At 51.4% G+C, this 15,203-nt stretch overlaps 1 protein-coding gene across 1 annotated transcript in view; it reads left to right on the forward strand.

Moving 5' to 3' along the window:
- Window positions 1–407: 407 nt before the first annotated feature.
- Window positions 408–15,203, forward strand: part of SFXN5 (sideroflexin 5) — a 93,695-nt gene continuing 78,899 nt past the window's right edge. Inside the window, 5 exon segments of the mRNA XM_054172096.1 lie at window positions 408–456; window positions 658–762; window positions 1,356–1,672; window positions 1,674–1,778; window positions 12,164–12,232. Of these exon segments, the coding sequence (XP_054028071.1) occupies window positions 408–456; window positions 658–762; window positions 1,356–1,672; window positions 1,674–1,778; window positions 12,164–12,232 (645 nt within the window).

Genomic DNA, 15,203 nt, shown 5'->3' on the forward strand with positions numbered 1-15,203 from the left:
CTAAAACCAGAAGCTGGTTTTGCAAATGGAAAAAGGGGAAAAAGAAATCAGCACCACATCCATAAAGCAGAGCAGCAGCAAAGTGTTGTGTTTAGATTGTTCCCTGCATAAATTAAGGCGTTCCCCCCACCAGTTATATTGTTTAATTCCTCCTTAGATGGAAAATGTGCTTCTGACCTGCTACTTCTGCTGTGCCAAACCATCCTCTCACACCCCTCCTGCCTTCCCTGCTTCATCCCCATCTCCAGTCTATTTGCCAGACCTTTGCTCTTCCTTGGAGGATTGATCCTAATCCTCCAAACAATTTCACCAGCATCTGAAGGGCCTTGACACTTCTTATTCCACTAATCTAGAGAAGAGGATTCTGGAGATGGCTTCATACATCCCCCTTCTGCCCCCAGTCCTGCATGACCTTGGCTTTATCTCCACAAATCATCTCGCTGAGGAAGCAGACAAGTAAGCCTGCATCAGAGTAAACTTCTTATCTCCAGGTTTCCTGTTCTTCATTTTTAATCACATATTTTGAAGGCCAACAGCAATTGCTAGACTCCCATCAAAGGAAGAATAGCTATTTCCACGTGGAAATGATGACATCTGAGGTTTGCCTTCCAAAGCTTTTGGGCTCTCACCTTTGTCTGTGTTGTTATTTGAGGCCAGTTCTCTCTAATCTCTTTATCAATGATCTGGATGAGGGGATCAAGGGCATCCTCACCAAATTTGCAGATTACACCAAGTTCTCTGGGAGTGTTGATCTGCCTGAAGGTGAGGAGGTTCCACAGAGGGATCTGGACAGGCTTGATCAATGAGCCAAAGACAATGGGATGAGATTCAACAAAGCCAAGTGCTAGCTCCTGCACTCGGGTCGTAACAACCCCATGAGTGCTCCAGGCTTGGGGAAGAGTGGCTGGAAAGTACCCACTGCAAAAGGATCTGGGGCTGTTGACCAACAGCTGGCTGAATCAGTCTCCTCTCCCAGGTAAGAAGCTACAGGACAAGAAGAAACGGCTTCAAGCTGTGACAGAGGCAAGGTTTCGACTGGATATTGGGAACAACTTCTTCCCCAGAAGGGTGGCCAAGCCCTGGACCAGACTACCCAGGGCTGCGGTGGAATGTCCATCCCTGGAGGGATGCCAAAGCTGTGTGGATGTGGTGCTGAGGGCCATGGTGACCTGGCAGTGCTGGGTTAAGGGCTGGGCTAGATGAGGTCTCTTCCACCTCAAACGATTTCACGACTCTATGCTTATTTGCTCAGTTACAGAATTAAGGCAAGCATGGGCTTTCCACGTGATGTTCCTCTGTCACCACCTGTGTGTCCTGTGCCACCACCGCTCTTGCGGCTGCTGTGTCCGTGGCAGTGAGAAAAAAAGCATTTCTACTTCCCACGCCCCTCGCTCTCCCTCCCGCGTCTCCGCTCCGCCTCCCACCAACCCACATCTCCCCCCGCGCCCCGCTGCGGACTCCGTGTCCCATGTTGCCCCCTGCGCCGCCCACCCTCCTCATTGGCTGGCGGCGGCGGCGGCACGGCCCTGTCCCAGAGCCCACCGCTTCGCTCGCAGCTCGGTCTCCGTCCGGGAGCGCCGCGGCGGCGGCGGACTCCATCTCCCAGCGTGCCGCGCGGCAGCTGCGGTGTGCCTCGGCCAATCAGCTGGGCGGCGCGGCAAGGGGCGGGCCGCGGCGGCGGGGGAGGCTGTTTAAAGTGGCGCTTGCGGCGCGCGAAGGGGATGGCGGAGCCGGCAGACTATCCCCCGTTCCAGCTGGGGAAGCCCCGCTTCGAGCAGGTACCGACGGCGGCGGAAAGGGATTGGGGGGCACGGGAAGCGGCTGCGGGAGCTGACCTACCCCCACCCGCCCCGTGCGCAGTGTCGTACGCCCCCCACCCCCCCCCACCCCGCAACCCCCCTCCCGCGGTGAGCAGAGACCCCCGCGATCCTCTCCCTCCCGTAGGGCACCGTGCTGATTGGTGCGGAACCCCCCTGCGGTTGGGCTGCGCCGCTGTCACTCAGAGCCGCCGCCCCCCGCCCCGCGGCGGCTCCCGCGGCGGGCGGTGATTGGCGCGTCCCGCCGTGCCCCTGTGGCTCGGGGCGGGAGCGGGCACCTGCGAGGGTCCGGGTTCGAGCCCCGCGGCCGCCGCTGAGGGCAGCAAGGTTGGGTGGGGGGCCCGGAGACCAGCGCGCAGCGCGGCCTCCTCCTTCTCCTCTTCCCAGTAGGGTAGTGCGAGGGCTGGGCCCTGCTCCGGCGGGCGTGGCGGCCAGCCCAAGGTTGCGGGGAGGTGAGGAACCACGCTGGAGGGAGTGAGGCCTCTAAGACAGGGGGCGGCGTGGTGGGGAGGACTGGGCGGGGGTCGGGGCCAGGGCTCCTCCCGGCTGGCCGCTTCGGGTGCTTCACCGCGGGCTGCCCGTGCTGTGGGGTGGCAGGGCAAGGGCTTGCGAAATGGCATCGCTTGGGGTGGCTGCTGAGGAAACGCGGTTCGGGGCGACGTGCGAGGTGAGGAAGTGGTCTTAGAGCTTCCTCCTCCTCTGTACCTGGTGGCGAGGGAATGGCGAGGAAGGCCCATGGCCCACAGCAGCCGTCCCCGGCTGAGCAGAGCTGGGACAGGGGTCAGAGCATCTCATCCTGGTTACTGCCTTCCACAGCCTCTGTCCACAAGCACTTTGCAGCGTCCCTGCCGTGGCACAGCTGGCAGACACCGCTCTTCGTCCTTGTGGGGCAGTGCCTGGCTGACACAGTTCTGTTGGTTGCTCCTGAGCTGAGTAGGGCTGCTCTGGGTGGGAATGAGCCATTGCAGTTGCCACATCAACAAGGAGGGGATGGGACGTGGCACTTCAAGCCATGGCTTAGTTAGTCATGAGGTGTTGGGTGACAGGTTGGTCTTGATGATCTCTGGGGTCTTTTCCAACCTTATTGATTCTATGAATAGCAGGAGGTATGTGAATGTCCCTGCTGCTGGGGCTAGCTCCAAGGAGACTGTTCCCACCATCCACACACAGGCTCTGTAGGACCTCTATCAGCCAACCATCTGACCTATGAATTGGCCAAAGCAAATCGGTTGGGTTGATGAGAAGCCCAGTTGCTGATTTCCCCTGGGGGATTTTTGTGTCCTTTCCCCTACTATCACAGGTTGGACTTGATGATCTTTGAGGTCTCTTCCAACCTTACTGATTCTCTGATTCTGTCCCCGCTCGGGAGGTCAAAGGAGGATCTCCTTGGAGTAAGGCAGCAAGGCAGAGGTGAATTCCTCGTGCCGGGAGCCTGCTCGGCTGCGTGAGCCGAGGGATGCTCAGGCTGGGGAGACAGAGCTTTGTAATAAGGAGAGGAGGAGGAGGAGATACTCTTCCCTTCTAGACACCACAGATGATTCGAGGCACACTTGGCAGCGAGTCAGGCACAGAATCGGTGCGTTCTGTTCATTAAGGAGCGACTGTCACTTGTAGCAACATTTAGAAAACGTTTCGAGTGGTATGGCAGGATGGTAATGATTGCCTGAGAGCTGGAGTGGAGACCGCCTCTCTCCTCTCTGCCACTCCTGGGGGGTAGGCTGGGTGTGTTTACACTGTGGTCTGGATCTGGGGTGAGGGTTCCCCGTCGGTGAAAGCACCTTCGGGACCGGATGCTTCAGGCCTGTGTTGCTGGTGGGCTGAGTGTTGTAAAATGCTCTCCTTCTTTAGTGGTTTTATTCCTTTCCTGTGGGTCGTGGTACTGATGTCCTGCCAGCTCTTGCTCTGTGCTGCTCTGCTTTCTCCTGCGCCATCTGCCCACGTGCAAAGTGCAGCTGGACAGCCCAGTTTGGGACTGGCAGCCCTGTGGAGCTACAGAGCAGGGGAAGCTCAAGTGTTGCTGGGGATGAGGATGCCCATTTGGATCCTGTGGTCAGTCCCTGCTGAGCCTGCAGCAGACTGGCCCATCAGCACTGCAGCCACAAGCCTGCTTCCATTGCTTCCATCCTATCACCTGGCAGAGATGAGGTCCTGTATCTCTGGGTTGGATGGTTATGGTTCACTGCAGGAAAGACACTGAGATGCTGCAGTGTGCCCAAAGAACAACTAAGCTGGTGAAGGCTCCAGAGCACAAGTCTTGTGAGGAACTGCAGTTCTTTAGCCTGGAGAAAAGGAGACCAGGGGAGACCTTCTGGCTCTTTACAGTTCCCTGCAAGGTTGGAGCCCAGTGCAGGTTGACCAAGGAACAAGCAACAGGACAAGAGGAAACAGCCTCAAGTTGTGACAGGGGAAGTTTAGGTTGGACATAAGAAACAATTTATTGTCTGAAAGGGTTGTCAAGGCCTGGCCCAGGCTGCTCAGGGCAGTGGTGGAGTCCCCATCTCTGGAGGGGTTTCAAAGCCATGGAGATGTGGTGCTGAGGGCCATGGTTTAGTGGTCACTTGGCAGTGTTGGGTTAATGGTTGGGCTTGATCCTAAAGGTCTTTTTCAATCTAAGTGATTCTGTTTATTTTCCCTGTCTTAACCTTACTCTTTACTGCCAAACTTCCTTCCCCAGTGCTGGGGAAGGATGCCTGTGTGCTCCTGTGAGGGATCAGTGGACCTTAAATACCACCATCCCGTTCTATCAGCTGTTCATTGTGTTACCCCCACAACTCTCCTGACCGTTCTGTGGCTTGTTGCAGGGTTTTATTTGTTTACAGGAGCTGAGCTTCAGCAGTCCAGCTGACAAAGGATGCCTGGCTTGTTTTGGAAGGGATTAGTGACGCTTGGGGTGGTTGTTTAAATTCTAGACGTAGCCCTGAGTGATGACAGCATTCCCTTTGCCTCTGAAACACTGGCTGGGAGCAGGTCTGGGGCTGTTTCAGGGGAGATTTGACTACAAACTGGGACTGGGAGAGATGCAGGGAGCTGTGCTAGGCATCTTTGTCCCTGGGGTAGAAAACAAGGAAAAGTTGTGTGTTAGAAACAAAACCCTTGGAGAGCAAACTGAGCTGCCTGGGGATTTTGGTTCAGAGCAGACAGGGTGGTTTCCTTCCCCTGCTGTGACCCAGAGCTGCTGGGAAGTGGCTGAGCAGAATTTAGGACAGGAGGAGGGAGAGCTCCATCCCCAGCACCACCTCTGCAGGTTATGAAATTCCCCTTTGCCTGTCTCTTGGCTCGGTGGTTTTAAGTCATCTTCAGGCAGGTTGCATTCTGTTGAGTCACCTTTTTGTTGTTGTTTCTTTGCTGGGAAGAGCTCTGCCTCCCAAGGCAGGCAGGCTGGCTTTAGGTAAAAGAAGAAATGAGGGTGTTGGGGTTCAGAAGGTGTGGTAAGGACTTAGTTTTCTGACAAATGGTTCTAAAGTGGCTGGCAAACGCCTTTTATTTCTCCTTTAAGGGTTTTTTAAGTGCTCCTTTTTCTAGAGCCAGAGCACTAAATGCCTGTTCCCACTACTCTGGGGTCTTGTTCTGTAGCCCAGCTGCTTACCCTCAGTAAAATAAATGCCTTTGTTTTGCTTTCTATCCCTTTGCAGTGAGGGCCTCAATCAGGTGTAGGAGCAGCTAATTGCTAACCAGGGATGTTGACTGCTGGGCAAAGGTAGCACCAGTTAACTTCTGGTGGTTTTATTTGAGTCAGCCCTCTGAAAAGCAGCATGAGGCTGTCCTGGCTGGTGTGGGACTGGGAGCAAGAAGAGAGCTGATTTCCTTCCCAGCTGAAGCTGAGGGTGGTCATCTCACCAAGCAGAGCTCAAAAGCTCTGTATGAAGTAGGAACCACCACCACCACCAAGTGACAGATTCAGATTCTTCAGGGGAGGGAGAGATCTTTTATCCTGTGAAGAGGTCATGGACGATGTGGTGTGCTTAGGCTGCTTTATTCTGTTGGGCAAAGAGGCCACTTCCTTGGCTGCGATATTAACAGTGTCCTTACAGATGTGCTGATGTCTGAGCGTGACCTTGCAGGTATTTCACATGTTGGAACTCCGTGCACTCTCATCTCTGACATGCCTTGGAAGTGCTGAAAAGCCCTCATTATTCCCTGCTCTTCATTTTTGTCGCTCTGGTACATTTAAAGCTCGGGTAGGGTTTATTATCTCCCAGCAAAACCACATGCCTTCAGTGTCCAAGATAAGCCTTTCAAGAACACACAGATCAAGAGGCTGTTGATGAGGTGTGGCTCTCAGGAGCTTAATGGCCTGCTGCTTGCTTACTGTGACTGCTGGAAGCCCTGGTAGAGGCGCAGGGGGAACAGAGCCCTAGTGTAAGGTTGACACAGACGTTTCTCCTCCTGCTGCTCAGTCTGATGTTGTTTTCCACTTCAAAAAGTGAACACAGCTCCTCTCCCCTAAAGGATAACCATTTTGGAGAAGAGATTCTCTTAAAAGAGGGATGTTTAAGGTTTGTTCATAACTGGCTTAACTCTGCTCCTACAAGCTCCTGGAGATGAAGTTGGTGTGCACCGAATGGCGTTTGCCACCTCCAAACGTTGCTTTCTCAGCCCTTCAGGTGGGCTGACCCTGTTCAACATGTGGAGTCCATAGGGTCCTGCAAACACATGCTTAAAGATGGATTTCAGAGAAGGAAGAGGAAAAGCAGACACCTTTGGGTTTCAGGTTTGTCTGTTCGCTGCACAGAACCTGCCAAGAAAAGCCATCCGTTGGCTTTTTATATCTCGATCAGCCAGGGCTGGGTTTTGAACAGGGAGTTCCATGGAATCATAAAATCACAGCGTGGTGGGAGTGGGAAGGGACCTCTGGAGACCATCCAGTCCAACCCTTCTGCTCGAGCAGGGATACCCAGAGCAGGTTGCCCAGGATTGCAATGTCCAGGCAGGTTTGGCATCTCTCCAGAGAAGCAGACTCCACAACCTCTCTGGGCACTGTTCCAGTGTTCTCTCACACTCATAGCAAAAAAGGTTTTGCTTATGGAAGCTCAAGGGGAACCTTCTGGGTTTTGGTTTGTACCTGCTGTCCCTTGTCCTACCACTGGGCACCACTGAGAAGAGTCTGGCCTCATCCTCTTGCCCCCTGCCCTTTAGCTCTTGCTGAGCATTGCTCAGATCCCCTCTGGGGCTGCCCTTCTCCAGGCTCAACAGCCCCAGGGCTCTCAGCCTTTCCTCCTCACAGAGCTGCTCCAGGCCCCTCAGCATCTCTGCAGCCTCTTGAACTGGGCAGGGCTCCAAGAAGCAAACCTCTGCTGTTCCATGTGATACCCATGAAAGGTTTCCATGCTGCATTCGTGTTCATGACCAGACCTGTCACGGCAGGCAGCTGAAGTTACTGAGCTGCAGGAGCAACTCCCATACAGACTTCTGGCCCTTTAATACTACCCAGTGAAACTGACAGCGTCCAAGGGCTGAGAATCCTTAGCTTTGACCTGAATTTGTAAAGGGCTAAACCACAGACCACAAGTGCTTGTGCAGTTAGCACAGCTCTGCTCTCTGCCTCTACCTTGCCAGAGCCTTGATGCTCAGTGCCTTCAATTTACTTAGTTTTGTTTGGTTTAACTTAAATGTCTTCCTAATTAATTTAAAGCTGACGTAAGCCTTATTTTTTTTAGCTCAAAAAACCAAACCCCAAGTCTGCATGCCCTTTTTTTTCTTCTTCTTTTTTTTTTTTCCTTCCCTCTTCCCTCTCCTCTGGCTTAATTAAATCCTTTTTAAAAACACACTGTAATTAAATGGATGAAGTTGTGCATATCTCCTGTTCTTCCCTGCGCTGCCCGGCACACACGTTGGAGGAGTCACAGAAGCACAGGTTTGGACTGGATTGGATTGGAAAGGACCTGTAAAAGGTCATCCAGTTCCAACCCCCCTGCAGTCAGCAGAGAGATCTGCAACTAGAGCAGGTTGCTCAGAGCAGTGTCCAACCTGACCTGGAATGGTTCTGGGGATGGGGCATCTACCACCTCCCTGGATAACCTGCACCATGGTGTCACCACCCTTACTGTGAAACATTTCTTCCTTCTCTCTAGTCTGAATCTCCTTCTTTTAGTTTCCAACCATCACCTCTTGTCCTGTCACAACAGGACCTGCTAACGAGTCTGTCCCCAGCTTTCTGATCACCCCCTTAAGTTCTGAAGGGCCACCAGAAGTTCTCCCTGCAGCCTTCTCTTCTCCAGGCTGAAGAACCCCAGCTCTCTCAGCCTGGCCTCACAGCAGAGGGCTTCCAGCATTGCTGTGTCCTCCTCTGGCCCTGCTCCAACAGGTCCCTGTCTGTGCTGAGGACTCCAGAGCTGGCTCCCAGCACTGCAGGTGAGGTGTCAGCAGAACTGAGCGCAGGGGTGGAATCTTCTCCCTTGACCTGCTGCCCACTCACTCTCTCAGTGATGAACAGGTGCTTGCTGATGGGCACTTGCCTGTCTCCACTGCCCTTCTTGAGCCTGCAGGTAGTTTCCTTCTAGGTCTTTATCTTGGAGTCAGCTGGAGCTTGCATGGCCCCAACACAGCCACTTCAATGAGCTGGAGCTGTAACGTGCTCCTGAGCTCACTCTCAGCTGCTGTGCCATGTAAGGGAATTAATATTCCTAGCTGCTTTGCAGAACTTCATCTTGCTTGCAGGCTGCTGAGAGGTCCCAAAATAGCTGCAATTAATCACAGGAAATTTGTGTTATTCCGTTTTCTCCCAGATAATTGTTTACTACAACAGATGTTATAGGAATAAAATGGTGAAAAAGACCATGGATGGACATTGGGGGGCTGAAGGGCATCTTGCAAGCTCCATCCTTTGCATGAATATGATGACCAGAGCTGGAAGTGATCCTGGTACAAAGGAACCATCTTGAATCCTCACTGAAGGCTGGGTTTAACTGTGTGCTGCTGGCTTATGCTGGGGCAATGAACAGTTCTGGCTGTGTCACTGCCTTGGGGCTTGATCCTCTCATCCCCTTCAGGGTGACCTCTTCCAGTGCTCCAGCACCTTCACAGCAAAGAAGTTTGTCCTCATGTTCAGATGGAACCTCCTTGGTTCCACTTTGTGCCCTTTGTCCTGTCACTGGGCACCCCTGACAAGAGTCTGGCCAAATCCTCTTGCCCCCCACCCTGTAGACATTGATCTGTCTTGAGAAGATCTCCTCTGGGGCTTAACACAGTTCAGGTTTGTGGTTATATTCATGAAGGCATCTTGAGTTGCAGCTGAGGTGCAGCAGTTGGATCTGGTTTAGGATCTGAATGATTAGGATTTGGTGGAGGGTTTTGTTTTTCCTCTTTTCCTGCTTGTTTTGCATGCAGCTCTGTGAAAACAAATCCCAGGAGTTGGTTAAAAACATTCTGCTGGCTTCTAGTCAGGAGACTAAACCTGGGAAGCAGGAACTAACCTGGATGATGGAAAGGCAACCAGCAAGGCCTAGCAGTGAAGTAGCTTTCCAGAGTCATCCAAAAAGGAAAACCACAAAGTCTCATGCCTGGATGGCTGCTGGAACAGCAGATGGGTTTTGCTCAGCCTGCCGAATCCTCTGCTGAGAGGTGGAATGTGCAGTGCTGATGTGTAGATGCAGCCTCAAGAAGGCGACTTTGCTCTTGGCTTCGATTTGGTTCTCTTTTATGTGGCTCTCAGGTCATAGAGCTTTTGTTGTGGCAAAATGAGGTTCTCCTGCATCAAAGTTTAGAAAAGACAAACCCAGCTTGTTCAAGCTCCTTCTCCTCTACTTTGGGATGCTTGTGGTGGTGGTGTTCTGCATGAAACAAGGTATGGCACCGTGAATTGCCTTGGAGATGGTTTGGATGTAGAACTGGGGACCAGTGCCCAGCCCACTCACCTCACTTTCATGCTACTTTCCCCTGTCCAAAGCTGAGCTTTATTTGCTTCTTTCCCTCTGGGTTTTTGATTGCAGATGAGCCCAGTTTGCTGTGCATGAGGGGGAGAAGTGTGCTGGGGAAAGTGTTTTTTCACCAGTTAGAATGTTGGGTTTTTTCCAGTTGCTTGATTAACAAAGCTGCTCTCTTTGGTGTGGGAGTGAATGAGGTTCAATGCCTCATTTGAAGGACTTTGGATTAGAGGCAGCAGAGCAAGAAGTTGGTTAATGGTTTGTCTTCTCTTGTGCCATTCTGTGGGGAAGATGAGGAACACTGCTGAACTGACCTGAGAGTGCAGAGAGATGAAGGGTAACTCACTGTCATGGGACTGCAACACATCCTGGGTCTTGGGATCTGGGAAGGAGAACAGGCAGGTTTTGTCTTCAGTCTCTGTGATGGAGAATGATCCTCAGGGTGACAATAGCCCTTCTTCTGGAAAGGTTGGGTGGTCTCCCCTTGGTGGGAGACTTCCAAGAGGAGTTTTTCACTTCCAGGTGGCTCATAAGAGGAGCAAGGGAATGCACGTTCGAGTAATTGCATTTTGGAGAAGTCATGGCAATGCAAAAAGAAAGTGGAAAGCACAGCTGATGAGTTGGGTCTTGTTGCCTGCCTCCGGGGAGGAAGGATGAACTGAGGCTTGAGTCTCCTCACTTGGTCTCTTAGTGCATCCTTGATGGTCAGAGGTGTTGTCGAGAGCTGGCTTTCACCTCGTGTGCCGGTGAGACCGCTCAGGGTTCAAATCCCCCACCTTGGTTAACTTGTGCACTCACAACTGCTCTGAGCTCTCTCCTTGCTGTTCAGCATTGAGCCAGCACAGGAGGATGGGCAGTGGGAGAAGGAGGATGGTGATAGCAGGTGGGAGTGCTGAGGATGGTGAGGAGGGACGCAGTGAGTCATGCATTAGTCACCTCACCCCCTGCACCGCTGGCAAGCGCCGGGCAGCGGTGATGCAGAGCCCAGTGGCATCTGCAGGGAGCTTCATCCTGAAGAGAAAGGGAAGGCAGCAAAATGTCAAGCTCACAGAAGCTAGAAAGTACCAGAATTAGTGTTAATTAAATCAATGCTAATTAAAAACCACCGGGGCTTTTTTTTTCCCTGGAGTTGTGTGAAGCTATTTTGTTTAGTTGTGGGTTTGGCTTTTTTTAGTGTGGAACATGGAGGAATAACAGCAGAGAGTTTGGTTCAGTGGCTGAGAGAAGGGTGCTGCCACGCTGGGAGCTGCCATTAGAGAGGGATTGCTGCCTGGAGAAGCAGCAGTGCTACTGGTGTGTCTCTGTGCCCAGTGGATTCAGCAGAGCAGAACCAGTATGCTTCATAAACCACTGCCAGGCTGTGATTAGTGCCACCCTGGCTGCTGCACCCATTTCCCACTCCTCTGTCTAGAGCCTGCTTCTGCACAAGGAATGCAAACAGATTTGCATGCACAGTGGTCGAGAGCAGGTGGAGATCTGTGACCTGGCTCATTCCTGCTCTCCTCTGGGGGGAAGCTGTGGGAGAGAGCAGCCCCTGGGCTGTGTGCATTCGCTTGTGCCAACCTCAGGATGAGAGTTTAGGCTGCAGTAAGGCAGTGCTGGTAGTTGGCCTACATCTGCATCCAGATGAAAGAATCCAGACTGGTGCTGGAGCGATGATGCAGATGTGTTCTGAGTGCTCTCCACAGATCAATATTTCATGGGCTGCTGCTTTGGGCTTGCCTAAATTCAATTTTTATTTCTAAATACTGAGTCAAAACTGCTCTCCCTTCCCTTGGAGCTGCCCATGCTCTCATGTTCCACAAACATCCTCCCCTCCTTTCAGACTCCCTTCTCTGGATTGGGGTTGGCCTGCTGGAAAGCAGCTCTGTGGACGAGCACCTGGGAATGCTGGTGGACAATTTCATGACCCAGCAATTTGCTCTTGTGGCCAAGAAGGTCAGTGGGGTCCTGGGGTGCATTAAGAGTGTGACCAGCAGGTTGAGAGTGGTTCCCTTCCCCCTCTACTCTAGCAAGCCCATATCTGGAGTACTGGGTCCAGTTCTAGACTCCCCAGTTCAAGAGAGGCAAGGGACTACTGAAAAGAGTCCAGCAGAGGTTACAAAGATGCTGGGGGGCCTGGAGCAGCTCTGTGAGGAGGAAAGGCTGAGACCCCTGGGGCTGTTGAGCCTGGAGAAGAGCAGCCTTGAGAGGGGATCTGATCAGTGCTCAGCAAGAGCTAAAGGGCAGGGGGCAAGAGGCTGGGGCCAGACTGTTGTCAGTGGTGCCCAGTGACAGGACAAAGGGCAACAGGCACAAACTAGAACCCAGGAGGCTCCATCTGAACAGGAGGAAAAATACATCTTTGCTGTGCAGTTGCTGGAGCCCTGGAGCAGGCTTTAGCTGCTGCTTAGTTCTGCAGAGGAAATGAAACCTTTCTCTGCAGCAGGTGAAAGGCAATTTCTAACTGAAGATGATTTTGTTTTTTCCCCTCTTGTCTTCTAGACTTCATTTTATGGCAGATTCAGGCACTTCTTGGACATCATTGATCCCCGGACTCTCTTTGTTACTGAGGTAATGTACCTGTGCCCTGTTTTCTGGGAGTCCTGTTTATTAGACAGGTTTAGATTAGAAGCAATTTCTTCTGTGAAAAGCAGGAGTAATGAAGCCAGGTTTCCAGTGGATTTGTGTCTCACAGTCGATCGATTGCCCAACTCCAGCTCTGTTAAAGCCGTAGCAGAAACTTCCTTTTATTAGACACCAGTGAATCCACACCTGCCAGTCTTCCATCTCCCCCTAGTCACTGGTGAGACCCTGAACTGCTCTCAGGCAAACTTCTTGGTGCTGTTGTCTTCTCAGGTGGGAAATTCCTCCAAGGATCCAAGTGCAGGTGAGTAGATGAGAGATGAGATGGAGGCAGTGAGCTGGGTGGGTTTGAGCTGCGGTTTCGCAGCGGCTGCACTCCAGGAGGACCTTTGCTGAGCAAAGTGGTGTGGTTTTACCTGAGTCACTGCCCTGTTTGTGTCAGGTTTAGTGGTTTCTGGTCCACTTACATTTCACTTGGCATTGTTCAGCTTTACTGTATTTCCCTGCTCTCCTAAAATACCAATCAGTAGTTGTGAGGAGTCCTATAGAACAAAGATTTGTTGTGATGATCTTAAGTGCTGCCTGTTGACCCCAAAACCTGGGATTTTGCTTTCAGTGACAGGTAAAGAGCAGCTGCTTCTTCCTTTTTTCCTTTTTTACTGTTTCTTTTTTTTGTTTTAAATGTTTTTGAGGTGGTGTAGTGTGAGATGAAAATCCTCCCATTCCCATAGGAGAAAAGACTGAGGCAGTTGGGACTGATCAGCCTGGAGAAGAGAAGGCTTGGGGGAGACCTTATTGTGGCCTTCCAGTCCTTAAAGGGGGCTGCTGGAAAGATAGAAAAGAGCTGTTTAGCAGAGTGTGTAGTGGTAGGATGAAGGGTGATGGTTTTAAACTGAAAGAGGAGAGATTTAGGTTAGCTATAAGAAAGACATTGTTTACTGTGAGGGTGGTGAAACACTGGCCCAGGTTGCCCAGAGAGCTTGGTAGATGCCTCATCCCTAGAACTGTTCAAGGACAGGCTGAACAGGGCTTGGAGCATCCTGATCTGGTGGAAGTTGTCCCAGCCCATGGCATGGGGGTTGGAGCTAGGTGATCTTTAAGTTCCCTTCCAACTCAAACCATTCTGTGAAATGTGCAGGCAGCTCTCAAACCAGGGGGAGCTGAACTGCTCCTTGTAGCTAGCACTGTGCCGAGGGCAGTCCCTTACACGTGGTGATGGGGGGAGTGGTTGGAAAAGACCAGATGAGACTTGGAATAATCTCTTCCTCCTAAATCAGCTCTTTCTAAAACTTGAGTCTGAAATGCATGGTGTCACTCATGTTGACTGTCTTTTGTGTGTGTGCCCAAGAGAACTGCAGAGAAGGCCACTTTACAGCAGGAAGCTTTGCAGAGTTAGTAGTTGGTGGGTTTCCATAAGCCTGTGCTTTCCAGCCTGCTGCTCTGAGGCATGATGTGACAGGGATGTTTGAGGATGAACACAGGTCCTGGGTCTTCTGATAGGACAGAAGCAGATGATTCTGCTCATCTTTTTGATGGATTTTGTCATGCCTCAGCTTGTTTTCTTTCCCTCTTTTTGGAGGAAAATTCTGTTGGGTGGAGATCATCCAGTTCTGTCTAATTAGAACTTCTCTGCCTTTGGGAATGTTTCCATGTTTTGAGAAGAATCCTCACCTTCCTCAGTCACCATTTAAACCTCTAGTGTGTGTGTCTGTAGTCCAGGGTATTTTTAAGCTGGGCCAAACTGTGTTTTACAATGGCATTAATACAGGAAACCCCCCAACAAACAGATTTCTCCAGCCTCCTCCTTGTGTACATCCAAAGTGGGGAGATGTGAGTGAACTTGCTTGAGTTGGTGGCTCTACTGTTTTGAAGTTACAAAATAGGTTGTGGAGTCATAGAATCATGAAACGGTTTAGGTTGGAAGGGACCTTAATGATCATCCAGTTCCAGCCCCACTGCCATGGGCAGGGACACCTCACACCAGCCCAGGCTGCTCAGGGCCTCACTCAACCTGGCCTTGAACGCTTCCAGGGGGAGGGCATCCACAACTTCCCTGCACAACCTGTCCCAGTGTCTCACCACCCTCACTGCAAAGAATTTCTTCCTAATCTCCATCTCAATCTCCTCTCCTCAAGCTTCTATCCATTCCCTCACATCCTATCGCTACAAGCCCTTACAACTTGCTGTGCTCAGCATACCTGACCGTGTGCTTTGAAGTCCTCTGTGTGTGTGTCTGTGTATGTACTACTAAAAGCTGTTTGGCTTCCTGTGGCAATTTAGGTGGCAAATTAAAATCTAGAAAGGGTTTGTTGAGGAAGCAGCCGTTGATGGAGAGCTCCTTCCCCTTGACAGATGGCCCAGGGTTCTCAGGGAACAAATAAATCACTGTTTGTCTTGGAGAAGCTCACTAGCAAATGAAGCAAAAAAAACCCAACCACCACACAATAAAATAAATGGATAAGTGAATCTCTAATGAGAATGGAGGTTAATCCCCTGGAAAATGTAGGGAGATGTAATAATATTGTTGGCTGTTTTTTTTTCACCCCTGCATCCACACAATTGCTGTGTGTTCCATCATTGCATCCTACTGGTGGCTGTGCTTTGAGGAAGGCTTGATCCCTCTGAAGAGGGGAAGCCTAGCACAGCCCTACCAAGTGTAATTGGTCTCAGTGACAGTCCTCTCTTCCTCATTTATTGTTCAATACAGCAAGTTCTCAACACAATTAAAAGCTTTCCTGTCCTGTAGAGGTCCTTAAGCGTTAATCCTCAGGGGACACATGCCCAGCACTGGATTGTGTTGTGTTTTGTTGCTAAACAGAGTTGTTTAGGTTGGAAAACTCTGAAAACAAGTCCAGCTATTAACCCAGCACTGCCAGCTCGCCACTAAACCATGTCCCTCAGCACCACATTTACACAGCTTTTCAGTTTCTCCAGGAGTGGGAACTCCACTGCTGCCCTG

This window comes from Dryobates pubescens, chromosome 23 (assembly GCF_014839835.1).
Source record: "Dryobates pubescens isolate bDryPub1 chromosome 23, bDryPub1.pri, whole genome shotgun sequence".
Taxonomy (NCBI): domain Eukaryota; kingdom Metazoa; phylum Chordata; class Aves; order Piciformes; family Picidae; genus Dryobates; species Dryobates pubescens.